Source organism: Pongo abelii, chromosome 13, assembly GCF_028885655.2.
Source record: "Pongo abelii isolate AG06213 chromosome 13, NHGRI_mPonAbe1-v2.0_pri, whole genome shotgun sequence".
Classification (NCBI taxonomy): Eukaryota; Metazoa; Chordata; class Mammalia; order Primates; family Hominidae; genus Pongo; species Pongo abelii.
Window position 1 is genome coordinate 66,666,992 of NC_071998.2, and position 26,994 is coordinate 66,693,985.

General features: G+C 40.8%; 1 protein-coding gene across 1 annotated transcript in view; it reads left to right on the forward strand.

Moving 5' to 3' along the window:
- Positions 1-26,994, forward strand: part of PCSK5 (proprotein convertase subtilisin/kexin type 5) — a 467,874-nt gene that overhangs the window by 331,652 nt on the left and 109,228 nt on the right. Inside the window, exons 21-24 of the mRNA XM_063714247.1 lie at positions 6,035-6,137; positions 12,308-12,444; positions 21,181-21,387; positions 22,819-22,887. Coding sequence (XP_063570317.1) covers positions 6,035-6,137; positions 12,308-12,444; positions 21,181-21,387; positions 22,819-22,887 — 516 coding nt within the window. The remainder of the gene's footprint in view (positions 1-6,034; positions 6,138-12,307; positions 12,445-21,180; positions 21,388-22,818; positions 22,888-26,994) is intronic.

Genomic DNA, 26,994 nt, shown 5'->3' on the forward strand with positions numbered 1-26,994 from the left:
CTCCCTGAGCCTCAGTTTCTTGTTTATAAAAGAGGTTTTTGTCTGGACTAAATATTACATAGAACAGCACTTGTAATACAGTAGGCGTCCATGAATAGGAGCTTGTATGATTGCTACATCACCACTACATTCAGGTGCGTCAGACAAGACTTCACTTTGGATACACTTTTTTAACTGCCTGACTGTGGTCAAGGGCCAAACGACGGTGGAAACTAGAAAGATCAACTCTTAATTCTGCCCTTTGAACAACGTGTAGGCTGAAGGAAACTAAATATTTGTGTGTGTGTGTTGGATCCACAATTTACGATCCATCTTTATGCAGGAGTGCCAACCCATGAGGTTGCCAGAGTAGCATTTCAGAGCATCTGCACAAACCCCACAGATCAATGCCAGTGCCTGCCTGAGAATGAAAAAGCAATGGGACCAGGAAGGATAAGTCTTGTCAATCAAAAACAGAATATGCAGGAAGGACAAGGGCAAGTTGTCCTTGAGATGATGGGATAGAGAAGAGGTTTCCTCCAGACACCTTCAGAGTAGGGATGTAGAACCCTCTTTCTAGCTGCCTAATGTTCATTCTGTCTTTAGTGCATCCTTGAGGAAAGGAAGAAGACAGAGTTTTCCATCTGCCAGATGTCTCCCTTATCCCAAGTTTTATTCATATATCAATTTATTTCCATTATCACAGGAGGTCTCCCAAGCCTCACTTCAACAGACTGGCTTCCCAAGATGGTGGATTGGTTGATACCCTTTGGACCCATCCCCAAAAGACAGGCAATACTGATTTTTTTTTTTTGGCTAAAATGGAATATTGGCCTGCTAAGACACAAACTCTTTGTGTAGACTTTTTTTTTTTTAATTATGGTAAAATATTCATAATATATATTTACCATTTTAACTATTTTTAGTGTGTAGTTCTGTGGCATTAAGTACATTCACATTGCTCTGCAACCATTACCACCATCCATCTCCAGACCTTCATCATCTTCTTCCACTGAAACTCTGTACCCATTAAATAACCCTTTCTTCCCCCTACCCTTAGGCCCTGGAAACTACAATTCTACCTTGTCTGTATCACTTTTACTACTCCAGGTACCTCATATAAGTGAAATAATACAATATTCGTGCTTTTGTGACTGGCTTATTTCATTTAGCATAGTGTCTTCAAGGTTCATCCATGTTGTAGAGTTTGTCGGAATTTCCTTTCTTTTTAAGGCCAAATGATTGTGTTGACTTAAAGATGTTGCAGTCTCAGTTGATGGCCTCATAGTTTGAGCCTTGCTATAAAACTTTATGCTTAACAAGGCTTTGAAAACCAACTGATTCCATTAGCACATAAGTAGCTGAAAGTGTTGCTGAGTATTTATTATAGCTGGCGAAAAAAACATATAGATGTTTTTAATAAAAATTATCTTCACAAAATGGTATCTTAAGTTGGAAACTATATGTTGGCATTCTTGCAAAGAAATAGTATTATTTGATTAACACTTGTGATGGTAGAATCACTCATACTCTATGATTTCTGGCATCTGAGTGACAAGGCACATAAATAGGCCTCACAGGGAAGTCTACAGATAATTTCATACCCCAAGGTTACTCACTGAAATAACCAGATCAAAAACCAAGCAGCTGAATTCTCATCAAATTCCTCCCATCCTCTCTTACTAATCATCTTGCTAAAAAGTTTTTAAACTCACATCGCAAAATATCATATTTATGTATCGATTAATTTATTCAGTGTACATATTTATTTGCTAGAATTCTACAATAAATTTAGCTGTAATCAATAAAGAAATATGAGGTATAAAAGAAAGCGTAGCATTTGTTCAGGAGAAATGAGGCTCTTCTGGCCATGTAAACCTAAAAAAGGATTATACTTCAATCATATTTTGTAACTTTGGATGCTATGATACATGTTCAGTTATTCTGGAAGACTTTATAATGTTTACTTAGAATCTGGACTTGTTGATAGTATTCTACAGTGTTATCAAGAGATGAAATAAGCACGGCAAGCCACTTGTAACTTTTTAAAATTTATAAGTATTAATTTTTAAGCTGTGTCTTCAACTTTTGAGGTAGCATTCCTCTCCAAGTGACTACACTTCCTCAGTGTCCTTTGAACCATTATAGCATTGGATGAGAAAGAAACTAAAGGGGGAATGGAACATTTTTTGATCACAGGAGAAAGATGATCTGGAAATCATAACAATGGATGAAGATGCCAGAATGAAGAGCTTGTAGGATGAGGTGGAAAACAAAATACTGGCTCCTGAAGGCTCTGTTAAAAGTTGACTTTGTGTAAGAATTTTGTATATCATGCCTGTCATAAACATTCAGCTTCACTGTGCAATGAAGACAGATGACAAGAATTTGCTGCTCCAAAAACAACAACAAAAAAAGCAACTTCTCTGTGTCCTTGGAATCCGGTTTCTTCAGTTCCAAACATGCAGTGAAAACTTGTGCCTGTAAGAGCTGGGGGCAGTTGTTTATGTAACTAATTAAACATCTACATAAATGTGAGAATGGGAGAAGCCTCCTCTATTCTTATCAGCTGTCTAACGTGAAGAGGCATGCAGACTTGAGAGACAGGCACAGTTTAGCTGTCTTACACTGACTCTCTTACATAAGCTTCAAGGTCATGAAGTTTTCACCATTTTGTTTCCAAATAGTAGGAGGAAAAAACAAGTTTTACGAGTCCCTTATCAGGGAGGGAAAGGGCTTGGGAAGGTTTAAATTAGCAGAAAACTTTTGTAGATCAGACAAGGATGGGAGATGTGAGGAAGAGATTAAACATAGAGGAACTGGCAGAGAAATATTCTGAGGAAAGAAGATTATAACAGTAGATGGGGAATTGACAATAGCCAGGAAGAGTGGCAGACCTTTCTTGGAGACAGAAGATAAGTAAAAAGCCAACGAGAAGACAGAGATGACTTTTGACATCGAGAAAAAAAAAAGCCAAGGGAACTCAGACATCTTATTGCAAATGAGGAGGTGATGTCTCCTTTTGCAGAAGAATGGGTGGAACTTGGGCTTTGGGATGGCTTGGCCTACCCCAAGTGGGGGATGCAAGCCAGAGATTGGAAGAGATGAATGAAGGGATAATCGCACAGTGACAGGGAGTCACCTGGGATGATGTAGATTTATAGTGTGGCATCAAAAGGTGTGTCTGGAGGATGTATTTAAAATCTTGGAGATGGGGTAATCTTTTGTGGTCATTATATCTAAGGCAGCACATTGTGAGTGCCAACAGAGGCCATTATAGTTGAGTAGATTGAAGACGTGCAAAGCCAGGGTATTAAAGCCACCTACTGGTTTATGAAAGCCGATGAGAAGGCAAACAAGAGATACAGAAGAAAATTTAAAATTTTCACAGTTATATCTTAATAACCCTCGACTAACCTAATGATGCCTCATCTGTATGATAAAGACTTTGGGCGCAGACATGATATAACTCTGAGAACCTTCTAAGCAGCATTTGATTTAGCAGAGCAAGGTGTTTTAGTTTAAAATCCTATCCTAGCATTGGGTCTGATATATCATGGAAATGAGGATAGATGAATGTAAGGAGTTCTGTCCATTCCTATAGGCACTGATGTCAAGGCAAAGTAATTGTCTTTGCCTCTGGGTCTAGCAGAGTCCTGTGTACACCCTTGCTCTTCTGTTCTGGTTTTTAATCTGGCCTGTCTGAGGAAGTAGAAGTCCCTTAGCTAGTAATTGCTTTATAACTATCTCTTTATAAATCATTCTCATAAAATCTTTGAGAACCCACGAGTAGGGTCTTTTTAATTTGTATGTCTCTACATCTCCCTTAGTAGCTGGCATGTATGTAGTGTTAAAAAATATATCCATAAAATGAATGAATGGATAAGCTGTGCTCTCTGAGTCCACATTTCTCTAGAATATGATTTTTGTGGGGTTTTCAGCTTCTATGAACCTCCTCCATTCTTGTTCCACTCAGCACATTTTTTTGAAAGATACACAGATATCATCTAACTGTAAACACAAATCGTTTGCACTGGCCCCTGTAGGCAAGGTCTGCTTCTTCCCACTGAGTCTGCCCTGGGTCCTCTGCTCTTAATTTTGTTGGTACCTGGACTGATAATCACCCTGCTCAATTGATTGTGCCTCCTACAACAATAGTGGAAGCCATAAACAAGAGGTGAAGTGGAGGAGCCTGAATAAATAAAAAGGAGGCTGCATAACTATGATGATGCCTGTAGTCAGTGACACAGTCTCAGCTTGAAATCACCACTCCTGCTAGATGGAGGTCACAGCTTTTTTCTGTCTCAGGACTACTGGTTACCAAGAATGTAACCAGTCCAGTCAACACATTTGAATGAGTTAATAAAAGGTGTCCCTCTACAGAGGCAGGGGCAGCCTACACCAGAGTGCCTGGCATGGTGAAGCAAATGGGCTGGATGTCAGCCTCCACTGGACCATTCGGGTAGGTAGGCACCTTGTGCAGTGAACAACCTGCATACCTGTTGGTATGCCTTTGCCCCTGCTGGTTATGCACTCTTTTGGGCCTAGTTCTCCTGGGAAGTTTCCTAGTCAGTCCTGAAGTAAGAATCACAGTCCCATTCCCATTCTAAAAGTTGTATATAAGTTTCCCAGTCCAAACTGTACCTTGGTAACAATGAGGAGATATAGAGGAACAGAGCCCAGGGTGTGCAGGGTGTGCTGTGATTAGATGTTTGCATCACTCTGAACATGCACTTTTCCCTTCAGTTAACAAAATGAATAGAATAACCCTACATGAAAGACTTTTTCTGCTACATAAAGGCAAACTCTAGTTGTCTCTTCACATTTGTCTTTGGGGTTTAGTGCTTGCAAGTGCAAAATTTACATATATAAGATTTACTTACATGCTAGCTGTAACAGTCCAGTAAAGCGATGGGGGAAAGAAAAAGGGATGAATTTCCCTCATTTCCTCACCAGTCAAGTCTAGGTTTTCCAGGGTTCTTTTCAATGCAACTATGCTAAATCAGGCAGTGAATCTTGGAGTTGCAGTAAGACAACTTGATTAAACCCTGGGCGGGTCCTGCTATCTCACCCCACCAGCTGGATCTCAGATTGACAGTGTTCAGACATGGCTTATGGGGGCTGTCAGAGTTGGAGGGGGTTGAGGTCCAGTGGAGGTTATGTCTCTGCCAAAATCTGAAACCATATTTTCTGAGCATGACCAGTCTCTAAACCAGAAAAAGTGGCTCTGTGGATCTGACCAAAGAAGCCTGTCAATTTTTTTAAAGACAATAGCAGGTTAGGATGAGCGCAATGAGGGTTGGATTCAGTGAGTAGAGGCCCATCTTTCAATCCATGAGATTTACTTTCCATGAGATTGGCCTCCCTCTGCCACCTTTGCTGTGGGAGTAATTTCTTAAAATGTTTCCAAGAACCTTATGAGGCTGGATTTGCTTCTGTTGCAGGGCCCCATATGTGTTTTTCCTTGGGAAAGATAAAGTTTCCAATTAAAGGAAGAATTCCCTGGCTATTTCTTCACTATTACTCTTTCAGAGTGAGATGTAGCTTACAATCACCCAATGTCAGCCAAGACTCAGCACCCATTCTTGACTAGTAACCATGATTCCTGCACCTCTACCCCATGGGGTGGTAAGACAAGATCTAGGTGGGTCCTGCTCGTTGCTTCACTTGAACCAAGACTATAGGGCCCTCTGTGGACCAGGAGACCTCAGCTTTTAATGGAAAAGTCAGTAAGAGTTCAGTAAAGGGGTCTGGTGGGAAGCCCTGCTTGGCCTTCCCTACTTATAAAATCTGTAACACATGTTGACTAGATTCAGAAATATGTCATTGCCTCATAACTTTTTGAGGTTCCAACTTCTGTGGCCCCCGGGAAAGGAGCAGTTGTTATGATAAGGTCAGGATTTGGGACTAGCAGCTGAAGCCATTCAGGGCCTCTCCTCTCTGTGTTGTCTGCATTGCTTTCAGGCAGCCACAGAGATCTGGCTGCTTTCAGACTGACAGCCCAGGCAGCCTTGCCATGTAGAAATGAAATAAACAACTAGATTTTGTTCCCCAGGAGAATATGTTGATGAGCATGGCCACTGCCAGACCTGTGAGGCCTCATGTGCCAAGTGCCAGGGACCAACCCAGGAAGACTGCACTACCTGCCCCATGACAAGGTAAGTGGCTTCTCAGGATCTCCTGGTGGTGTGAGCTCATGGATTGCAGGGTGGAGAGAGGAGGTGCTCACCACCTTAGCGGCACCCCATGGGCCTGCAGTGAAAAAGAAGCAAACTCTTTCCCACTCCACAGATATTCTCCTTGGTCTGGGCACAGCCTAGCTCTGTCGTATCCTCTCCCCGTGATGCCCAGTCCCCACCACAAGGACCAGTTCCCTGGACATGGAACAGATTTCTTCATCAATGACTAGGGTGCCTTTGATGCCACTTTTGATGCCTGAAATCTCATCCTTTTCTGCACAGCCATCCCTCAATCATCATTTCCGTCTGCTGGTCAAATATCCACTTATTTCTAGAGTCAGTTAAAAAGTGAACTGTTCTTTTTTTTTTTTTTTTTTTTTTTTTGAGACAGAGTCTTGCTCTGTCACCCAAGTTGGAGTGCAGTGGTGCAATCTCTGCTCATGGCAACCTCCGCCTCCTGGGTTCAAGCAATTCTCCTGCCTCAGCCTTCCTAGAAGCTGGGATTATAGGCGCCCAACACCAAGCCTGGCTAACTTTTGTGTTATTTAGTAGAGACGGGGTTTCACCATGTTGGCCATGGTGGGTTCTATGTCTGCTTCCTCTCCTATTCCTGAGTGGTCTTGACCTCCTGACCTCAGGTGATCTGCCCGCCTCGGCCTCCCAAAGTGCTGGGATTACAAGGGGTGAACTGTTTTTAAAGGCATTTCTGACCTCTTCCCAGTAAAAATAATCTCTTCCCATAAAAATTAACCATTTTTATGTCCCTTTGCTCTCTATAAGCTTCCATAAGAGCAGCTGTAGCCTTTGAAGGTTTTCATTTACAAAGCTATCTCTTCATTAGACTGTAAGCCACTTGAGATACTCATTTTTGATCTCTAGTACCTACCACAGTTCGGGGATAATAGCAGGCACTCAGTAATGTTTGCTAACTGAGTTAATGAGGGAATAGCAAGTATGCAAATGGAATGAGCATGTTTGCTAATACACTGGGAATTTCTAATAAAGAAAGCTGGAGGCCTGTTGTATTTTCAGTCAATGCTCCTCTGAGCCTAGCACTGAATGTTTTTTGGCTGCTGAGTGTTTCAGTGAGTGGCCTAATCACTGCCCTGCCCAATGCAAAGGAAGCAGGTCTCTCGCAGGCAAGGGAGATGAGGCTGCTCCAGTGGCAGGCACTTCGCATCTCTGGGATGGACATGCCCTCTGCTTTGCATAATCGTCATTTTGTCCTGCTTCTGCAGGACTATAACATTCTTGCAAGTGGGTGCTGTGGTGTGTTTCTTCCTTTATTCCCCACAGTGATCAACACATAGTTCAATAAATGCGCTTTATTGAACTTGATGAAGTATGTAATCAATATCATAGGTTTGGCTCTCCAAATAGCTCCCTCAGAAAGAGGAAGGAAGAAAGGAAAGAATGAATAAAAGAAGGAAAAGAGGAAAGAAGGAAGGAGAAAGGACCGAAGAAGACACAAAGGAACAGTTTTAACAATTTTTAATGCTAACCATGAGCATATTTTTCCAAGTGTCTCTTTAAAATAACTGTGCATCTGTTCTCACTCATAGGTGGGAATTGAACAATGAGAACACATGGACACAGGAAGGGGAACATCACACTCTGGGGACTGTTGTGGGGTGGGGGGAGGGGGGAGGGATAGCATTAGGAGATATACCTAATGCTAAATGACGAGTTAATGGGTGCAACCCACCAGCATGGCACATGTATACATATGTAACTAACCTGCACATTGTACACATGTACCCTAAAACTTAAAGTATAATAATAAAAAAATAAAAAATAAAAAAAATCTCGTTTAAAAATTAAAAAATAAAATAAAATAACTATGCCTCTAAATATTGAATTTGCTTTAAAGAAGCATCAGGACTTACTCTAAGATACAGATAGCATTCTCAAAATGAGGTTCTGTTTTTTCTCCAACTCCCCACCATACCAACAATCAAATTCCAAAGCATGTTTGGATGTCTTTTGAACTAGGGGTATATTTTAACATTTGTTTAATAAGGCAGCTACCACCCTTCCTTTACAATTTTATAAACCATTGGGTTTAGCTTCTTAAAGACAATTAAAAACCTGGAGAAAGCAAGTGCCCTCTTTGCCACTGTATTTAACATGCAAAGCTCTGTGATGCTAGGATCCTCATTGCCCAACCTAATTTGCCTGCCCAGTCCTGAAGGAGTTACAGAGTCAGTGAACTAATTAAAAATATTTCAAAGTTCCCTCTGTTCTGACCCATGCTCAAACATTTTATTTGATCTATTTCAATGAATTCAGAGAAAAAAATCTTTTTACTAGATTTCATTCTTTTAGAATATTAAAGCACCAAGAAATTACACTAAGTGCCGTTTTAATGGCTTTAATTAGGCCAAGTCAACAATCAGCAAAGAGGACCAGCTAACCCTGACATGCCATCTCTTTCATTACAGTTCATGTCACACACACATCCGGGGGCCTTCTGGAATACTCAGCGCCAGTGTTAAGATCATCTCTGCCCAGCTGTTTAGCACTTGGTTCCACTGCATTCTCCCTTTCTTTCAGCCCTGTTCCGTCTGGAATGGTTCACTTCCTATGAAAAGGTCAAGAGCTGGCATGAGTTGGGGAGAGAAGCTCTTCCCCTGCAGAGATGAGCTTGCCTGGGCATCTCAGGAATCCATGAATTGTATGACTGGTGGTCCCAGAGATGCCTTGAGTTGGCTTTAAGGAAAATTTTTATCAGCTCCATTTTCTACTTTTATAGAGCAAAATATCTATTCTCTTCCACTAGGGAAAATTTCTTGGTATCTGTTGAAAACTGTGGCCATTTGAAATGGGATTTTTCTTCAAGTTTCTTAGCAATATTTTGGGGGGAGGTTGGAGAATGTGGGGTGGGTCGTGGTGACATAATTCAGTGCCTTCACTTAAGCATAACTGTCTTCCCTATCTTTCTATCTTTAGAAATAATCATTCTCTTACAAAAACTGGAGATCTCACCTATGCTTTTGTTAGGGTGGACATGGAGGGAATGGTTTAAAACATAATTATGTGATTGGTATGTTCCTAAAATCAAGTCAAAAAGACAGCCCCTTTCCTACGTAAACATGGAAGCGTTCTATATCTGCTTCCTCTCCTATTTCTGAGTGGTTTTTAGTGGTTCCCATTAATGGGAGATTACTTCTCCCAAGACAAATGATTTCCCCCCAAACCAATCTGTCATCTCATCTTGGACAAGGGTCCGCATACTCCAGGCCATGAACTGATATTGGTTCATGGCCTATTAGGAGCTGGGCTGCACAGCAGCAGGTGAGCAGCAAGTGAGCAAGTGAAGCCTCGTCTTTATTTATAGCCACTCCCCGTTGCTCACATTACTGCCTGAGCTCCACCTCCTGTCACATCAGCAGCAGCATTAGATTCTCATAGGAATGTGAACCATATTGTGCACTGCCCATGTGAGGAATCTAGGTTGCATGCTCATTATGAGAATCTAATGCCTGATGATCTGTCACTGCCTCCCGTCATCCCCAGATGAGACCAGGAAAACAAGCTCAGGGCTCCCACTGATTCTGCATTATGGTTAGTTGCATAATTATTTCATTATATATCACAATGTAATAATAATAGAAATGAAGTGCACAATAAATGTAATGCACTTGAATCATCCCAAAACCATCCTCTGCCCCCCATTTGGAGAAAAATTGCCTTCCATGAAACTGGTCTGTACTAGATTGTTCTCATGCTGCTATGAAGAAATACTTGAGACTGGGTAATTCATAAAGAAAAGAGGTTTAGTTGGCTCATAGTTCTGCATGACTGGGAAGGCCTCAGGAATCTTACAATCATGGCAGAAGGCGAAGGGGAAGAAAGGCTCCTTCTTCACAGGGTGGTAGGAAGGAGAAGTGCTGAGCAAAGGGGGAAAATCCCTTTATAAAACCATGAGCTCTCGTGAGAGCTCACTCACTATCACGAGAACAGCATGAGGATAACCGCCCCCATGATTCAGTTACATCCCACTGGGTCCCTCCCACGACTCGAGATCATGAGAACTATAATTCAAGATGAGATTTTGGGTGGGGATACAGCCAAATCAAATGACAGTGCCTAGTGCCAAAAAGGCTGGGGACCACTGCTATAAGAGATAAAATGATGATGTACTTCACATCCCTTTCTCAATTGATTTTAGCAAGAAAATAAACCCCCAGAATAAACTTGCCCCATTCTCCTTTTCAGCAGAATATTGAAGAGCTTCCTTGCTTAAAATCCTCAGAAAGCTCTTCCACAGTTTTTCTTACAGAAAGATTTTGGGTTTTTTTTGTTTGTTTGTTTGTTCATTTTAAACTAGCCATATCCAGACTATTCCTTGAAAAGTCTTCTAGCTCAGTAACTGGTGCCAGGGTGGGGCTGGGATATTCCCCTTTGGCATTAGTGCCATCCACTAAAAATCTGGGCTGGGAGCACAGGCATCTCATTCTATGCTATGGTGCAGGGGATCTGTTTTGACATGGACAGCCAGATGTGTGTGAGTGTCTGTTTAGGACTGGGACTCATACTCTGCAGTGGACCAAAAGGATTGTTCATTCAATGGTGCTGTGGATGGTTAACAGAACATGAAGGCCTGGGAATCCAAGAAAGAGGTGGACTTCTGTCTTAGGTTGTTGGCTTGAATCCCATTCTGCCTCCAAACAGATGCAAATGACACAGACTTTCAGGGTGTGGGAATGAATGAGATGGAAGACTGCAAGTGACATACTATTCAGGATGCCTTGCCCCACCCAACCTTCTTCCAAACCTGGGATTGAAATGGCCCACCCCCCAGTTCAGGGTTGGTTCTAGCTCTGGAAACAGTGAAGTTTAAACAAGCCAGTGCCAATACAGGAACAAGTTGCTTGAGGCCTACACCTGACCTTTCGTGTGGTGTCCATCATAAGTGGAGAGGAGTAGTAGAGAGAAAAAGACATCCTTCCCTTCCTTCGCAGGCCCACTCAGATGTCCCAGGCCTGGATGGCAGCATTATGCCCACGGAAGCTTGCGTATGCTATGTGCTCAGTGAACCTCACAATTGATACAATAACTGTTATTCTAAGGGAGCTGTAAGAGATGCCAATTTGATGTCACCTGTATTACATAGGAATCATTTAGTGAATTCCACAGTAATCCAGACTGTCACTGAGCAGCGGATCTCAGAGTGCTCACTAGACCAGCAGCACTGGCATCATCTGGAATGTCAGAAATGCAAATTCTCAGCGGCCTCTCCTTAAGACCCACTAAATTAGGAACTCTGGGTGTGCAGCCCCCAGCTCACTTCATCTATTCATATTACCTATCTGACTCTTGCACTTGATAAACATATTGTATTTTTCTGAACAGAATACTTGGATACAATTTACTTAATCACATTTGCTCTTATGATTAGTTTGCAAAGAATAATGAAGCAAAACTATAAAAATATTAACAATGACATTAGGATATATATTGTATATACGTAAAACCAAAGTTTTAGAAGCCCATATACTAACGCATCTGTAATGCCCTTTGTAGGTGTTCACAGTAGGTGTTCATGGTCAGAAAAGGAGACTGCAGTACTCCACATCTCAGGAAATGTTTGCAAAACATGACACTCAAAATCAGAGTTCATTGATTACTTGCAATATACACAGGCCAGGCTTCTAAGTAGCACCCGAGCTACAAAGCAGTGTTTTGTTTTACTCGTCAAGAGCGCTTGGAGCTGACATTTCCCTTGCAAAGCATGAGCATGCTGATAGATAAAGGAAGAATATTTTCTCCAAGGCCTCTCTCAGAGGCCCACTGAGTGTGTGGAAAGTTTAGAGACCTCCATCTGACTTTTGGCTGGGTTTGGTTGGGGCCTATAATCTGGATTTAGTCCCTGTGGGCACCAGTTAGCTTGTTTGGAAGCAGATTCGGGATTGTTTTCCCAGCCAGTTTCTGGCATGCTGGCTGTTAGGTCCAAATCTTGGGCCAAGGTTGGGTACGTGACTAATATTTCACATGTTCTAAGATGATCACTCCCAGGCATCCCCCTTGTTTCTGGAACAATGAAGTCAAATCTGTCCAGCAAACATGAATACCACAACATGTTCTGATACTTAGGGCCACTCTGGAAAGTCACCCTGAAGAATTCTAAAAGTCTGCTTTTCCTCTAGGATTTTTGATGATGGCCGCTGTGTTTCGAACTGTCCCTCATGGAAATTTGAATTTGAGAACCAATGCCATCCATGCCACCACACCTGCCAGAGATGCCAAGGAAGTGGCCCTACCCACTGCACCTCCTGTGGAGCAGGTGAGAGGACTGCTGCTCCTCCATCTTCCTGACCCCAAACCTGTTCCTCTTCTGATGGCCATCAGAAGACGCTTTTTGGTTTGACCCAAAAGCCTTGTGTCTGGGGTTGAGGGTTAAGATCAGACAGCTGTTCACTGGAGAGCCTGTACAACCTTGAACTTTCTGCTTGTTGTCAGGACACAAAAAACTTGTTCACCTTATTTGGGTGTAGACTCGGTGCCCTTGAAAAGATGAGAAAGCAGCTAAGAGATGCCTTTCCAGAGAAGGAGAGAGAAGGACATAGAAGCATGAGGTGAGACATGAGATAGACAGTGAAGCTAAGATTTGTGGAGGTAAAAGTGAAAAGCTAGGGAATTAAGAAAGACACGTTCTGTCTTTAAGGAAAGTATGCCACTTATAAGTTGCCAGAGCTCGGCAGAGCAAGATCATCATTTCGAATGATTACAAATGTGACCTTTTGTGTCCCAGATTTACCTGCACTAAAAGTTTCCTGCTGTCATTGGATTCTATTTCATGCTCTCAAGGGTTCTCCGCACTCTGACCCTTGACTCCTTTCCAGCCACAACTCATATGCCTGTCCCCTACTGACCTCATGTGGGCCAGATTCATATTTTATTTTTTTCTATATACTACTTTTTAAATTTGAGCCAAATTTAAAAATTGGGACATTGCAAATAAAAACCTGGGGGTTTAATGTCTGTTGAAAATTCAAAAGATCTGCCAACACTGGACCTGCGTTTCCCAAATCATTACCTGGAGTCCAAAAGAGGCTGCTCTCCATCTCTCCCCAGTCCCCACCATTCCCAGTTGTCTCACTGATCCTGAGGCTGTCAGTTACCAGCATCATCATCCTTACATCATTTTTCTGGTGGAAGAGAATTACTGATCTTTATTCTTCTTTGCAATAAACCAAGAAAAATGAAGAACACATTGAGAGTACCAGGCATTTGCAGGAGATCAGGAGATAACACATTTCTGTATATAAATTAAAAGTATTGCTTTGTGTTTCATGTGTCAAAATATGACAAATATCTGTCATATTTTACTTCTAGACTGCATTATTCTGTTTCCTTCATCATCTACAAGATGATGATAATGCTTACTTCTTTAAGAGTTTTTATGAAAATTAAATGACATGAAATGAGATAAAACAATAAAGCATTTAGAACAGGGCTAGCCACATGGTGAGCACTTGGAATATTAACTATTCTTATTTTTATTATTATTACTGTTATTGTTTGTAGCTGCTTACTCTTTTGAGCATTTGAGTTTCTCTTGCTCCTAAGACTTCATTTGAGATGTTTCCACTTGTTGTCTGGCTGATGTCTTCCTATTCCATCTTAGTTTCAACATCATTTCCTCAGTGAGGGCTGCCCTAACCTCCTTGCCTAGATGAGGCCTTCACATCAGCAACCTGGGAACACTGCACATCCCCCTTCACGAGCCTCAACACATTTGATGTCTATTTGGTCCATAAGTCTCTATGCCCCATAAGAGCATGGCATGGTTTCTACCTTGCTTCTGCTGTATTTTAAGCACCAGCACAGTGTCTGGTATATGGAAGGTTCACAATAAATAACTGAATGAATTAATAAATGAATGGTTCAATGGAAGGAATGTTAAGACCAGCAGTCAGAAAATGTGGGTTCAAGTCCCGCCTTTGTTACTGACGAGAAGGTACTAAACCAGTCACTTCACCTCTTTATGCCTCTTCTTATTTGCAACAAAAAAAAAGAAGAGAAAGTACAAGATGGCATCCAAAATCACTTTCACATCTCCATATACAGCACAAAATTAGAAAGAAGTTTAGATACCAAACAAATGTCTAGTCTTCTAAGCATCCTACAACTACTTGGACCAATCTACCTATAAATGCGCTGACATTTCTTCTATTTTTTTTTCTATTTGAAATTGTGTTTAATCCATTATCTTAAACATTTATTGCATCCCTTCTATTTACAAGTTACTATGCACTGAATGCCAGAGAAAATGAGATAAATGATAGCATGATACTCACCTTCAAGGAGTTACAGTCTAACAAGGAGGTTTGTCCTTATATGTTACAAAACAAGAAAATAATAGATGAAGACCAAATGCATGGTAGAAATCCTACCCCAGATCAGAGAAGCAGCATCACTTCCAGCTGTAATGAGCAGAGAAGGCTTCCTCAAGGTGGGGTGTTGTTTACCAAGCCCTGAGGTAGCTCTGCTTACTTGAGAGTGTGATGTCCTTAAGAAGCATTAGTGAAGCATTAGTGAAGCAAGTGTAGCAGAGACCTTGATAACACAGTGCTGAAGAAGATGGATGATTTAATTGAAGAAGTTCCATATCCATAAATGGAAGCTTTGATAAAAGGCTAAAAATCCTCCAGCCGGGGTGTCCCATCAACCTTCATAAGCCCCTCCCACCAATTTGTAGAGACTGCATCCCTTGTTTAATTGTGACTTCATTAAGGTTTAGGTATGATGCCTTTTGGAAGTGCACATCTCCAGCTATATTGCTGAGGATTCACTCCAGTTCTCTTCCAGATTTATTCACTACCAAATGACCCAAAGCTAAATTCCATCAATCACACAACAGCTACAGTAAGCAAAATGTGGTAGTCAACTTCATCAAGTTTATTTTCAGAATCCCTGCACCTTTCTTTTATCCTTTCCAGCAGTCCTTTTCGCCTCATGCCTTCAACCCTCACCCTTCTTTTTCTTCTATGGACACCCAATATCATCATGCTGGTCCACCTTCTCACCTAACAGAATCAGCTGCCAAGAAATGCTCTGGTAAAAGTGAATTACTCTCCAGAATAAACAAAAGCTAATCCAAACTCTTGTCCCCTATTATCCCATTTGAACTCTTGTTGCCTGTTTTCCCAGGAAAGTTTTTGGTGCCTAACAAAAGTATCAGCACTTCTACCACTGCAAATAGCTTCATCTACATACTATTATAATAATTTAAAGTTGAAGACCCTGGGCAAGTAGCCAAAAAGTTGTGCATGGTATTTAAATTTCTGAGCTATCCAAATTATCATCCATAACTAATTGAGCAGGGCTACTCGACATCTGACCAAATCTTGACATAGTCCTGGACCAAACCTATGGGAAAAGCTGGTCATGGCCAAGGCATCTAAGTGACCTCCCTTTGCAGGTCTATGTATTTTAAACACTGAGACCCCCTCAAATCTCTGTTCTTTAAACCCAAATTATAACACCCAAAGAGGCGCCTCAATAAAGCCATGCCCAAACAATAAAAATGGAATTGAAGAACACTTCCTTCTAAATCTGGGCCCGTCGTTGCTAATTTTTAAGATGGATGATCCAGTTGGATATAGGGGAAAAATTGAATATTGCCAAATTCCACAAATACATATTTAGAGCCTTAGACTCCCTCTAAGCATCTGGATCCTGAGTTGATGTCATGTGAAGGCGCAAGGGATGGAGAAGAGGTAGAGTTCCTCACTGCTCTCCCTCAAATCTTCCTACCTACACCAGAGAAATTGGGGAACTCTGAAAAAAAGATTTTTTTCTGAATGAGTCATAGTGGATGGAAATGGCATTTGCTACGGTTTCATAAAGTGGCTGAGAACATAACTTGGAAGGATGACCCTCTTGTGATCTTCAGAGATTCCGGGTTCCACCAGATCAGAGTTTTGTGCTCCACAATGTTGATCGATAGCTGTAGAATCACCAAATGCACATTAGTCCTTCCAAACCCTCTTCTTTCCTTAGAGGATAATCTATTCTATGTCTAATTTAGAAACAGTAGAATATTTTCTTCCACCACCTCTGTAGAAGCCCTTTTTATTTTCTTGGTCCTATGGGAACCAGTAGCCTTCTAGTATAAAATCACAATCAGCAAAAAAGGTAGCTTGAGAGCCCATAATCCAAAAGCATGTTTTAAAAATTGCATTTCAGGCGAGGCACGGTGGCTCATGCCTGTAATCCCAGAACATTGGGAGGCCAAGCCAGGCAGATCACTTGAGTCCAGGAGTTCAAGACCAGCTTGGGCAACATGGTGAAACCCTATCTCTACAAAACATACAAAACAAAAAACAAAAAAAACAGTTGGCCATGGTGGCACGCACCTGTAGTTCTAGCTACTTGAAAGGCTGAGGCGGGGGGATCACTTGAGCCCAGGAGGAGGAGGTTGCAGTAAACTGAGATCACGCCACTGCATTCCAGCCTGGACAACAGAGTGAGACCCTGTCTCAAAAAAAAAAGAAAATGTATTTCAACTATGGCTTTGAATAAATAAGAAATATTATGATAAATGATGTGAAAGTGCCATGCTCACAATTAAAAAATAGTCAAATATCAGCAACTTCACGTGGGTCAATTTAACATTATACTGACTTTCAGTTCCTGCACTTGCAACATGGGGTTAGTGCTATCTTTATCCACAAATTCAGCAGCCTTGCATCTTGAAGATCGATGATTTTGGATCTCCATGTGGTAGATCACATGATGAACGAACCCTAGACCCCAGTTATTCTGAGTAACACAGATCAGCTGCTCTTCAGAGGCAGGGACATATGGGAAATCTGATTCAGAGAAGATGGATACCCCCAGCATACTCAGCACAAAAACTCCAGGAGGGTGGGAGCAGGAGACCTCTAGATGCATCAGTATTCATCTTATTGTTGTTTTTGTATTTGTAACTGATTAGAATCCTTTGTAACTAATTGTGATGCTTTGTAACTAGTTAGGCTTTTTCATTCCCTCCAGGAACAAATTCCCATGGTCTGTTAGGCTGTGGGCACTGCTGATTCTTTCCTTATAGAATCCAATGTTGACAGAAGTCAGGAACCCTCAGGAACGCACGTAAAAGAATCAAAGAAGTGTGCTTGGTCTAGTGCTTCAATAAGCTTGTCATTATAGGCATTGGCAGCTCTGCAGAAATTCAGACCTTAGATAGTTAACGCAAGCATGTGACCGATAACAATTCAAAATCATTTTAAAAGATTGCACTTTCATAAAAAGTGTCGATCATTACGCATGTGTTTATTCTCATGGGCTCTCTATAGCCCCCAACTCTGAGAGCTTTCACAGATACCAAAAGGAGCCTTTGGGAAAGTTAAACACATTTTGAATTGTAGTTATTCACAGAGCATCGTTTCGCAATGACATCCCAGATAGTAGTCGCTGTTCACTGAAATACATAAAATATTGGAAAATAATTCCCTGCAAGGAAAACTTCTCAACTACAAGGATGTAGCTATTGCACTTTTCATTAAATCCATCCTTACACCCCTCATCCACTAGGAAAAAAAGCACTCAGTGACATCTTTTTATTATTATTATTATTATTATTATTATTATACTTTAGGTTTTATGGTACATGTGCGCAAGGTGCAGGTAAGTTACTTATGTATACATGTGCCATGCTGGTGCGCTGCACCCACTAACTCGTCATCTAGCATTAGGTATATCTCCCAATGCTATCCCTCCCCCCTCCCCCTACCCCACAACAGTCCCCGAAGTGTGATGTTCCCCTTCCTGTGTCCATGTGTTCTCATTGTTCAATTCCCACCTATGAGAATATGAGGTGTTTGGTTCTTTGTTCTTGCGATAGTTTACTGAGAATGATGATTTCCAATTTCATCCATGTCCCTACAAAGGACATGAACTCATCATTTTTTATGGCTGCATAGTATTCCATGGTGTATATGTGCCACATTTTCTTAATCCAGTCTATCATTGTTGGACATTTGGGTTGGTTCCAAGTCTTTGCTATTGTGAATAATGCCGCAATAAACATACGTGTGCATGTGTCTTTAGAGCAGCATGATTTATAGTCCTTTGGGTATATACCCAGTAATGGGATGGCTGGGTCAAATGGAATTTCTAGTTCTAGATCCCTGAGGAATCACCACACTGACTTCCACAAGGGTTGAACTAGTTTACAGTCCCACCAACAGTGTAAAAGTGTTCCTATTTCTCCACATCCTCTCCAGCACCTGTTGTTTCCTAACTTTTTCATGATTGCCATTCTAACTGGTGTGAGATGGTATCTCATTGTGGTTTTGATTTGCATTTCTCTGATGGCCAGTGATGATGAGCATTTTTTCATGTGTTTTTTGGCTGCATAAATGTCTTCTTTTGAGAAGTGTCTGTTCATGTCCTTCACCCACTTTTTGATGGGGTTGTTTGTTTTTTTCTTGTAAATTTGTTGGAGTTCATTGTAGATTCTGGATATTAGCCCTTTGTCAGATGAGTAGGTTGCGAAAATTTTCTCCCATTTTGTAGGTTGCCTGTTCACTCTGCTGGTAGTTTCCTTTGCTGTGCAGAAGCTCTTTAGTTTAATTAGATCCCATTTGTCAATTTTGGCTTTTGTTGCCATTGCTTTTGGTGTTTTAGACATGAAGTCCTTGCCCATGCCTATGTCCTGAATGGTAATGCCTAGGTTTTCTTCTACGGTTTTTATGGTTTTAGGTCTAACATTTAAGTCTTTAATCCATCTTGAATTGATTTTTGTATAAGGTGTAAGGAAGGGATCCAGTTTCAGCTTTCTACATATGGCTAGCCAGTTTTCCCAGCACCATTTATTAAACAGGGAATCCTTTCCCCATTGCTTGTTTTTGTCAGGTTTGTCAAAGATCAGATAGTTGTAGATATGTGGCATTATTTCTGACGGCTCTGTTGTGTTCCATTGATCTATATCTCTGTTTTGGTACCAGTACCATGCTGTTTTGGTTACTGTAGCCTTGTAGTATAGTTTGAAGTCAGGTAGTGTGATGCCTCCAGCTTTGTTCTTTTGGCTTAGGATTGACTTGGTGATGCGGGCTCTTTTTTGGTTCCATATGAACTTTAAAATAGTTTTTTTCCAATTCTGTGAAGAAAGTCATTGGTAGTTTGATGGGGATGGCATTGAATCTGTAAATTACCTTGGGAAGAATGGCCATTTTCACGATATTGATTCTTCCTACCCATGAGCATGGAATGTTCTTCCATTTGTTTGTATCCTCTTTTATTTCCTTGAGCAGTGGTTTGTAGTTCTCCTTGAAGAGGTCCTTCACATCCCTTGTAAGTTGGATTCCTAGGTATTTTATTCTCTTTGAAGCAATTGTGAATGGGAGTTCACTCATGATTTGGCTCTCTGTTTCTCTGTTATTGGTGTATAAGAATGCTTGTGATTTTTGTGCATTGATTTTGTATCCTGAGACTTTGCTGAAGTTGCTTATCAGCTTAAGGAGATTTTGGGCTGAGACAATGGGGTTTTCTAGATATACTATCATGTCATCTGCAAACAGGGACAATTTGACGTCCTCTTTTCCTAATTGAACACCCTTGATTTCCTTCTCCTGCCTAATTGCCCTGGCCAGAACTTCCAACACTATGTTGAATAGAAGTGGTGAGAGAGGGCATCCCTGTCTTGTGCCAGTTTTCAAAGGGAATGCTTCCAGTTTTTGCCCATTCAGTATGATATTGGCTGTGGGTTTGTCATAGATAGCTCTTATTATTTTGAGATATGTCCCATCAATACCTAATTTATTGAGAGTTTTTAGCATGAAGGGTTGTTGAATTTTGTCAAAGGCCTTTTCTGCATCTATTGAGATAATCATGTGGTTTTTGTCTTTGGTTCTGTTTATATGCTGGATTACATTTATTGATTTGCATATATTGAACCAGCCTTGCATCTCTCAGATCACAGTGCAATCAAGCTAGAACTCAGGATTAAGAATCTCACTCAAAACTGCTCAACTACATGGAAACTGAACAACCTGCTCCTGAATGACTACTGGGTACATAACGAAATGAAGGCAGAAATAAAGATGTTCTTTGAAACCAATGAGAACCAAGACACAACATACCAGAATCTCTGGGATGCATTCAAAGCAGTGTGTAGAGGGAAATTTATAGCACTAAATGCCCACAAGAGAAAGCAGGAAAGATCCAAAATTGACACCCTAACATCACAATTAAAAGAACTAGAAAAGCAAGAGCAAACACATTCAAAAGCTAGCAGAAGGCAAGAAATAACTAAAATCAGAGCAGAACTGAAGGAAATAGAGATACAAAAAACCCTTCAAAAAATAAATGAATCCAGGAGCTGGTTTTTTGAAAGGATCAACAAAATTGATAGACTGCTAGCAAGATTAATAAAGAAAAAAAGAGATAAGAATCAAATAGATGCAATAAAAAATGATAAAGGGGATATCACCACCGATCCCACAGAAATACAAACTACCATCAGAGAATATTACAAACACCTCTACGCAAATAAACTAGAAAATCTAGAAGAAATTGATAAATTCCTCAACACATACACCCTCCCAAGACTAAACTAGGAAGAAGTTGAATCTCTGAATAGACCAATAACAGGAGCTGAAATTGTGGCAATAATCAATAGCTTACCAACCAAAAAAAGTCCAGGACCAGATGGGTTCACAGCCGAATTCTACCGGAGGTACAAGGAGGAGCTGGTACCATTCCTTCTGAAACTATTCCAATCAATAGAAAAAGAGGGAATCCTCCCTAACTCATTTTATGAGGCCAGCATCATCCTGATACCAAAGCCTGGCAGAGACACAACAAAAAAAGAGAATTTTAGACCAATATCCTTGATGAACATTGATGCAAAAATCCTCAATAAAATACTGGCAAACAGAATCCAGCAGCACATCAAAAAGCTTATCCACCATGATCAGTCGCATCTTTTTAAAATATAATATCTTACATTATAATAGCTTCATGGCTAACTTTGTACATTTTCCCTCTTTTCATTGCCCCTGTAACTGATCAGACAACTATGGCAGAGAGCACTTCCTGTACCAGGGAGAGTGTCGAGATAGCTGCCCAGAGGGCCACTATGCCACTAAAGGGAACACCTGCCTGCCCTGTCCAGACAACTGTGAGCTTTGCCACAGCGTGCATGTCTGCACAAGATGCATGAAGGGCTACTTCATAGCGCCCACCAACCACACGTGCCAGAAGTTGGAGTGTGGACAAGGTAAGCCTGCTCCTGGGCCCTTGCCCAGCACCCGAACATGGGAGGAGGGGCTGCACCCTGGATGTCCTGGAGACTTGAATTGCCTTCCTGGCTTGCATGTCAGCACTTGGGATAATTTTGGGTGACTCCATATCCTAGTGGGGAGAGAGGTAACTTTCTCTCTCCCTCTCTGTTCACACACCCTTTCTCTGGGTTTCCTCAGATATAATCCAAGGTCATAGGAATGCACCTAAGTGTATAGAAAATTGGCCAGGTGCAGTGGCTCATGCCTCTAATCCCAGCACTTTGGGAGGCTGAGGCAGGTGGATCACTTGAGGCCAGGAGTTTGAGACCAGCCTGGGAAACATGGTGAAACTCTGTCTCTACTAAATATACAAAAATTAGCCAGGCATGGTATTGCATGCCTATAATCCCAGCTACACAGGAGGTTGAGGCAGGAGAATGGCTTGAACACAGGAGGCAGAGGTTGCAGTGATCCGAGATCACACCACTGCACTCCAGCCTAGGAGACAGAGCAAGACTCCATCTCAAAAAAAAAAAAAAGAAAGAAAGAAAAAGAAAATGATCTTGGTGGGTGGGGGGATTGTGGATAGGATATAGGCGAGAGAAAATAAAATTAGAATCCAAAAGTCCAGGTCAACAGTTTTCTCCTTCCCAATTACTATACATGAGACCCTAGGCAAAACTCATCTAATTTGCCCATGCCTTGGTGTCTTCATCTGTCAAAGGAAGAGCACAGCATCAAGACAGAGTGGCTTTGAGAAGCCAGTGAGGACCAGCCTAAAACTACTTGAAAATATTAAAATGTTCTGTGAATCATATGTGTTGTTATTGCCCAGTTTCTTATCTTTTATGTGAAGAAGGAAATTAAAAAACAACACTTATAATTTCAGCTCTCTCCTATGTAAGAATGCCATGGACTGTTATTGCCCTGCTCTGTATAAGAATTATGCCTGGTCTGGTGCTGAAGAGAGCTCCAAGACATTTTTAGAATAATTAAGACACTCAAGTCTGTTTCTCCTTAATGTTTATGAATGTAGTAAAAGATTTTAAACTTTTTAAAAAAGTGTTTAGTAGCACAGATAGAAAGAGAAAAAGAACCTGTTCATTTACATACCCAATTCCATTTTCCCAGAAGCAGAGCTGGCTTCTTTAATAAATAAAATCAATGAGCTTGACTTCAAAATGAGCTGCATGGCATATGGTCCAACCTGGTTCTCTTTGTACCCAATCAAGCTGATTCAATCTATTCAATTAATAGAAGGCGATTAAAAAGTAGAAACCACATATATCCTCGAGGATGGTTTTGGGCTTCATAATTGTTCTATGATTTACTTTAAAATAAGCTACACACGAACATATTTTTATAGCAATTAACTTGTCTCCACTCAATGGAAATGAGTTGTGTTTTTCACTTCTCTGTCTGTGTAGGTGAAGTCCAAGACCCAGACTATGAAGAATGTGTCCCTTGTGAAGAAGGATGTCTGGGATGCAGCTTGGGTATGTCCTCTTCCTTTGTCACCTAAAGAGTTGAAATAGCTGAGTCCTTTTCCACACATCTTCATCCTGTCATTGCCCCAGCAGGCACTCTTGTCATTGCTGTCAGCCTCAGTGTCACCATCAACGTCTTAAGTATGCTCTCTTCAACACAAACAGGATCACTGTGAGGAAATACTTGCTTTTGAAGCAATGAATGGGTTTCTTGTCTTTATGAAACTCAAGTTTAGAAAAGGAGGCCATGGCACCTTTTCCTCTGGTTGTCAATGAGTTGTTGGAGCTTACTGACCAGCAACCGCATTTCAGGTGCCTAAGACTCAGCCTCTCCTTAGCTTCTCAAGGTGACACATTTGGAAGATTAACAGTGAATGAACTCAAGCAAAGAAATGCCTAATTCCTGTAACTCACTTGGTGTGTAAAACACAAAAGTTTGTGGGTAGAGGGAGGGGGGTTTTCCTTTATAAAAATGACTCTGTTGGGCTGGGCACGGTGGCTCATGCCTGTAATCCCAGCACTTTGGGAGGCCAAGGTGGGTGGATCACCTGAGATCAGGAGTTCGAGACCAGCCTGTCCAACATGGTGAAAACCCATCTCTACTAAAAATACAAAAACTAGCTGGATGTGAGAGCAGGCACCTGTAATCCCAGCTATTCGGGAGGCTGAGGCAGGAGAATTGCTTGAACCCAGGAGGCGGAGGTTGCAGTGAGCCGAGATGGTGCCATTGCACTCCAGCCTGGGGGACAGAGCCAGACTCCATCTCAAAACAATAAAAATGAAAATAAAAATGACTCTGTTGCTTGGAGCCTAAAACAACCCTTAGAGAATCAAGCATCGTGGTAACAGTGGAGTTGAATTCCCCATCATGCAATGCAAAGTACTTGTCACTCTCACATATAACTCTTTAATTCAAGTCAGTGGCTCCTTCTTTCTTCCCTTTTCACATGCCTGCAGGAGGTGATGCAGACAGTTTGTTAACACATGGCACCATTGCATTGGTGATAAAGAAAAAAAAAAAAGAAAAATAGGGAGGTTACTGAATTCCAGGATTGTTTCTTAATGTACATTTAGGCAACATATAAAAAATAATTAGCATATGTGATCTTTGAAAGGAAACTCAGCTGAAAAGTTCATGGAATAATTTTTCTTCATGGAACTTCCATGAAGCCCTGGGATTGGTTGACTAATCAACCACTGAAGCTTCTAAAACTTCAAGGTGGGCACAAATCACCTGGGGAATTTGTTGAAATGCAGATTCTGATTCACTGGTCTAAGGTGGGCCTGAGAATTTGTGTTTCTGACAAGTTGCCCAGTGAGGCCAATGCTGTTCTATAGAACACTCATGAAGTTGCTAGGGGTAAGATTGTGCCAGAATAAAGCAGACTTTTTATTTCCCTTACCCAGTGGATTTTCTTAATTTTTTTCTTACTAATACATAATAGTTTTACATATTTAGGGGATACATGTGATACTTTGATATTTGCATATGATGTGTGATGATCAAGTCAGGTTAACTGGTATATCATCACCTCACACATTTAACATTTCGTTGTGCTAGGAATATTCTAAATCTTCTCTTTGAGCTAATTTGAAACTAATACTTAAATATTGTACATGAATTATAATTTATATTGTGGCTATCACCACCACTCTTTGCCTTAAATGGAAAAGATACATATACTATAATATCTGTAACTAGAAAATACAGTTTCTGGAAGCTTAAATACCATTCCCCCATTATCGTCCACTATAAAATGATGCTTATATTACTGGATAATAAAATCTCATAATAAAGTTAATAAACATTTAAGAAGAAGATAAAATTTAGAGTCAGATATTTAAGGGCAAAATGCTAATTACCTGGGAAGCAAAAAATAAACCTAGGCATAAATAATAAACGTACTGAAGTAAAAAACTATAAGCAAATTCCAGTGGCTGTCTCATGTGAAGTGATAGAAGGTGAGTTTGTACAGAGCAATGATGAATGTTTTGGTTATCTTGATTTCACTGTTTGCCCATTTCAGATATATTTTCCCGTTAAGTTTCACACCCCAGCTAATTTCTGTGGTCTTCTCTGGCATCTTTGCTGTTGTGTGTTGTGTGCCCATACTAGCATCTTTTGTGTGTCTTGGAGGCGGGTTGTGTGTAATCTAAAATCTGAGGTTTGGGCTCTCTTGGCTCTGCTCAGTGATGACAGTGGGGCAAGCCTACCCAGCAAGATACACATAGAGAAAAGAAGATCTTCCTTCCATAGCTTCAAGACACCTTGAGAGGAATGTATGAATGTGTGTGAACTCCTTCAGGATCAGTGAGGATCTTAGCATGGAGGTGGGAACAGTGACAAGAAAACCATGGTCACTGGGTGTTTGCATTGGCCTCATCCTCCACTTAGCCGACCCAGCTAAAGATGAGACCAAGGGGAAGCCACTGGAAATGGACTCCACAGCAGACACTGACCCTCTGGGGATTCAAAATCCAAAAGACTCACCTCACAAAAAGAGATAGATTAGAAAGTTTGATTTACTTGATTTACTTTACAAAATGCTATTAAGCTCTTCAGTTCATTCATTACTTAAGAAACTTTGTCTACTGTGTGCTGAGTGCTCGCCTTGGTGGGGAGAATTTCAAGGGTGATATGGCTGTGATCCTACTATAAGGGATAGCAGGATCTGTCCCAAGTGATACACCTGGAATGAAATCTCTTAGAAGACAATCTGCCAGAGTAGAGACAGGTATAAAGTGCAGTGACACCACCAGAAAGGGTGACAAGACCATTCTAAATACCTCTAATTTCTCGTTTTAAATTCTAAAATGTCCCTTAATTTATAATATCTCTACGTATTGGGCCTCGTTTATTCTTGGATTGACTTGGCTGAACCCAATTGTCACCTTATTTCTGAACCCTTTGTTGATCTCTCCAATAGAATAAATTCTCCCTTTTCTAGTTTCCCTTTGTTAGGCCAGTGAGAATACCTTTTAGAGGTGACTAGTGTAATATTTGCTATGTATACACCTTTCTGCCTGGACACTAAACTACCTGAGAACAAGCTCTTTGACTTATATGCTCTGAACTAGCAGAGTGCCCAGGACATAATAAATGTGCAATTAATGCATGAATGTTTGTTGAATTGAATTTTAGAATTGTCCAAATTCAAAGCAGAGATGAATGGCTTAGGATACGCAGGGTCTTAGATTTGCTGTTTTCTCTAATCAAACTTTGTTTATGAACCAAGAAGAAGAAAAAATAAACCATATAATACAAAAATAAATGATTTTGGCCAAGTGCAATGGCTCACGCCTATAATTCCAGCACTTTGGAAGGCCAAGGTGGGCAGATCACTTGAGCCCAAGAGTTTGAGACCAGTCTGGGAAACATGGTGAAACCCTGTCTCTACAACAAAATACAAAAAACTAGCCAAATGTGGTGGCATGCACCTGTGGTCCCAGCTACTCAGGAGGTTGAGGTGGGAGGATCACCTGAGCCTGGGAAGTCAAGGCTGCAGTGAGCCGTATTCATGCCACTGCACTCCAGCCTGGACAACAGAGCAAGATCCTTTCTCTAAATAAATAAATATTTAAAATTAAAAAATGATTTTTCATGAACTATTAGAACTGTAAGGAAGCTTTGATCAGACCATGGTTTATTAAGTTTTATAATTTTAAACAGATAAATACAAACTTGAAAAATCTGAATAATTTACTATAGATTTCCCCAAGATTCTTCCTGTGAGAAGGGACATCAACCTTTGGTGAGAACTTAACTTTATTCCATTTTAATAATGTAGATTCATCTCTGGGCCAGGTCTAGATGATCTCTAGGGGAGTCAGAGAAAAGTGAAATCAGTCATTGTGAGACATTTCATCTACATTATGTAATAATTAGCTGTTGAAAATCCTGGGTTTTTTTCTTTTTTAGCTTTGTATTCCTTTCCAGCTATTTAGTGAGCATTAATATCTATCTTTTATACCTAATTTAAAAAAACCCTCAAATTCCAGATTAACTGGAATCTCATCTATTTCCTGGGTGGAGCTAGCTATCTGTCATTCCAAGGAAAGATTACCAAAAAGGAGGCAGAAAACTAAACTCATGACCAAAAATGATTGTTTCGTCTG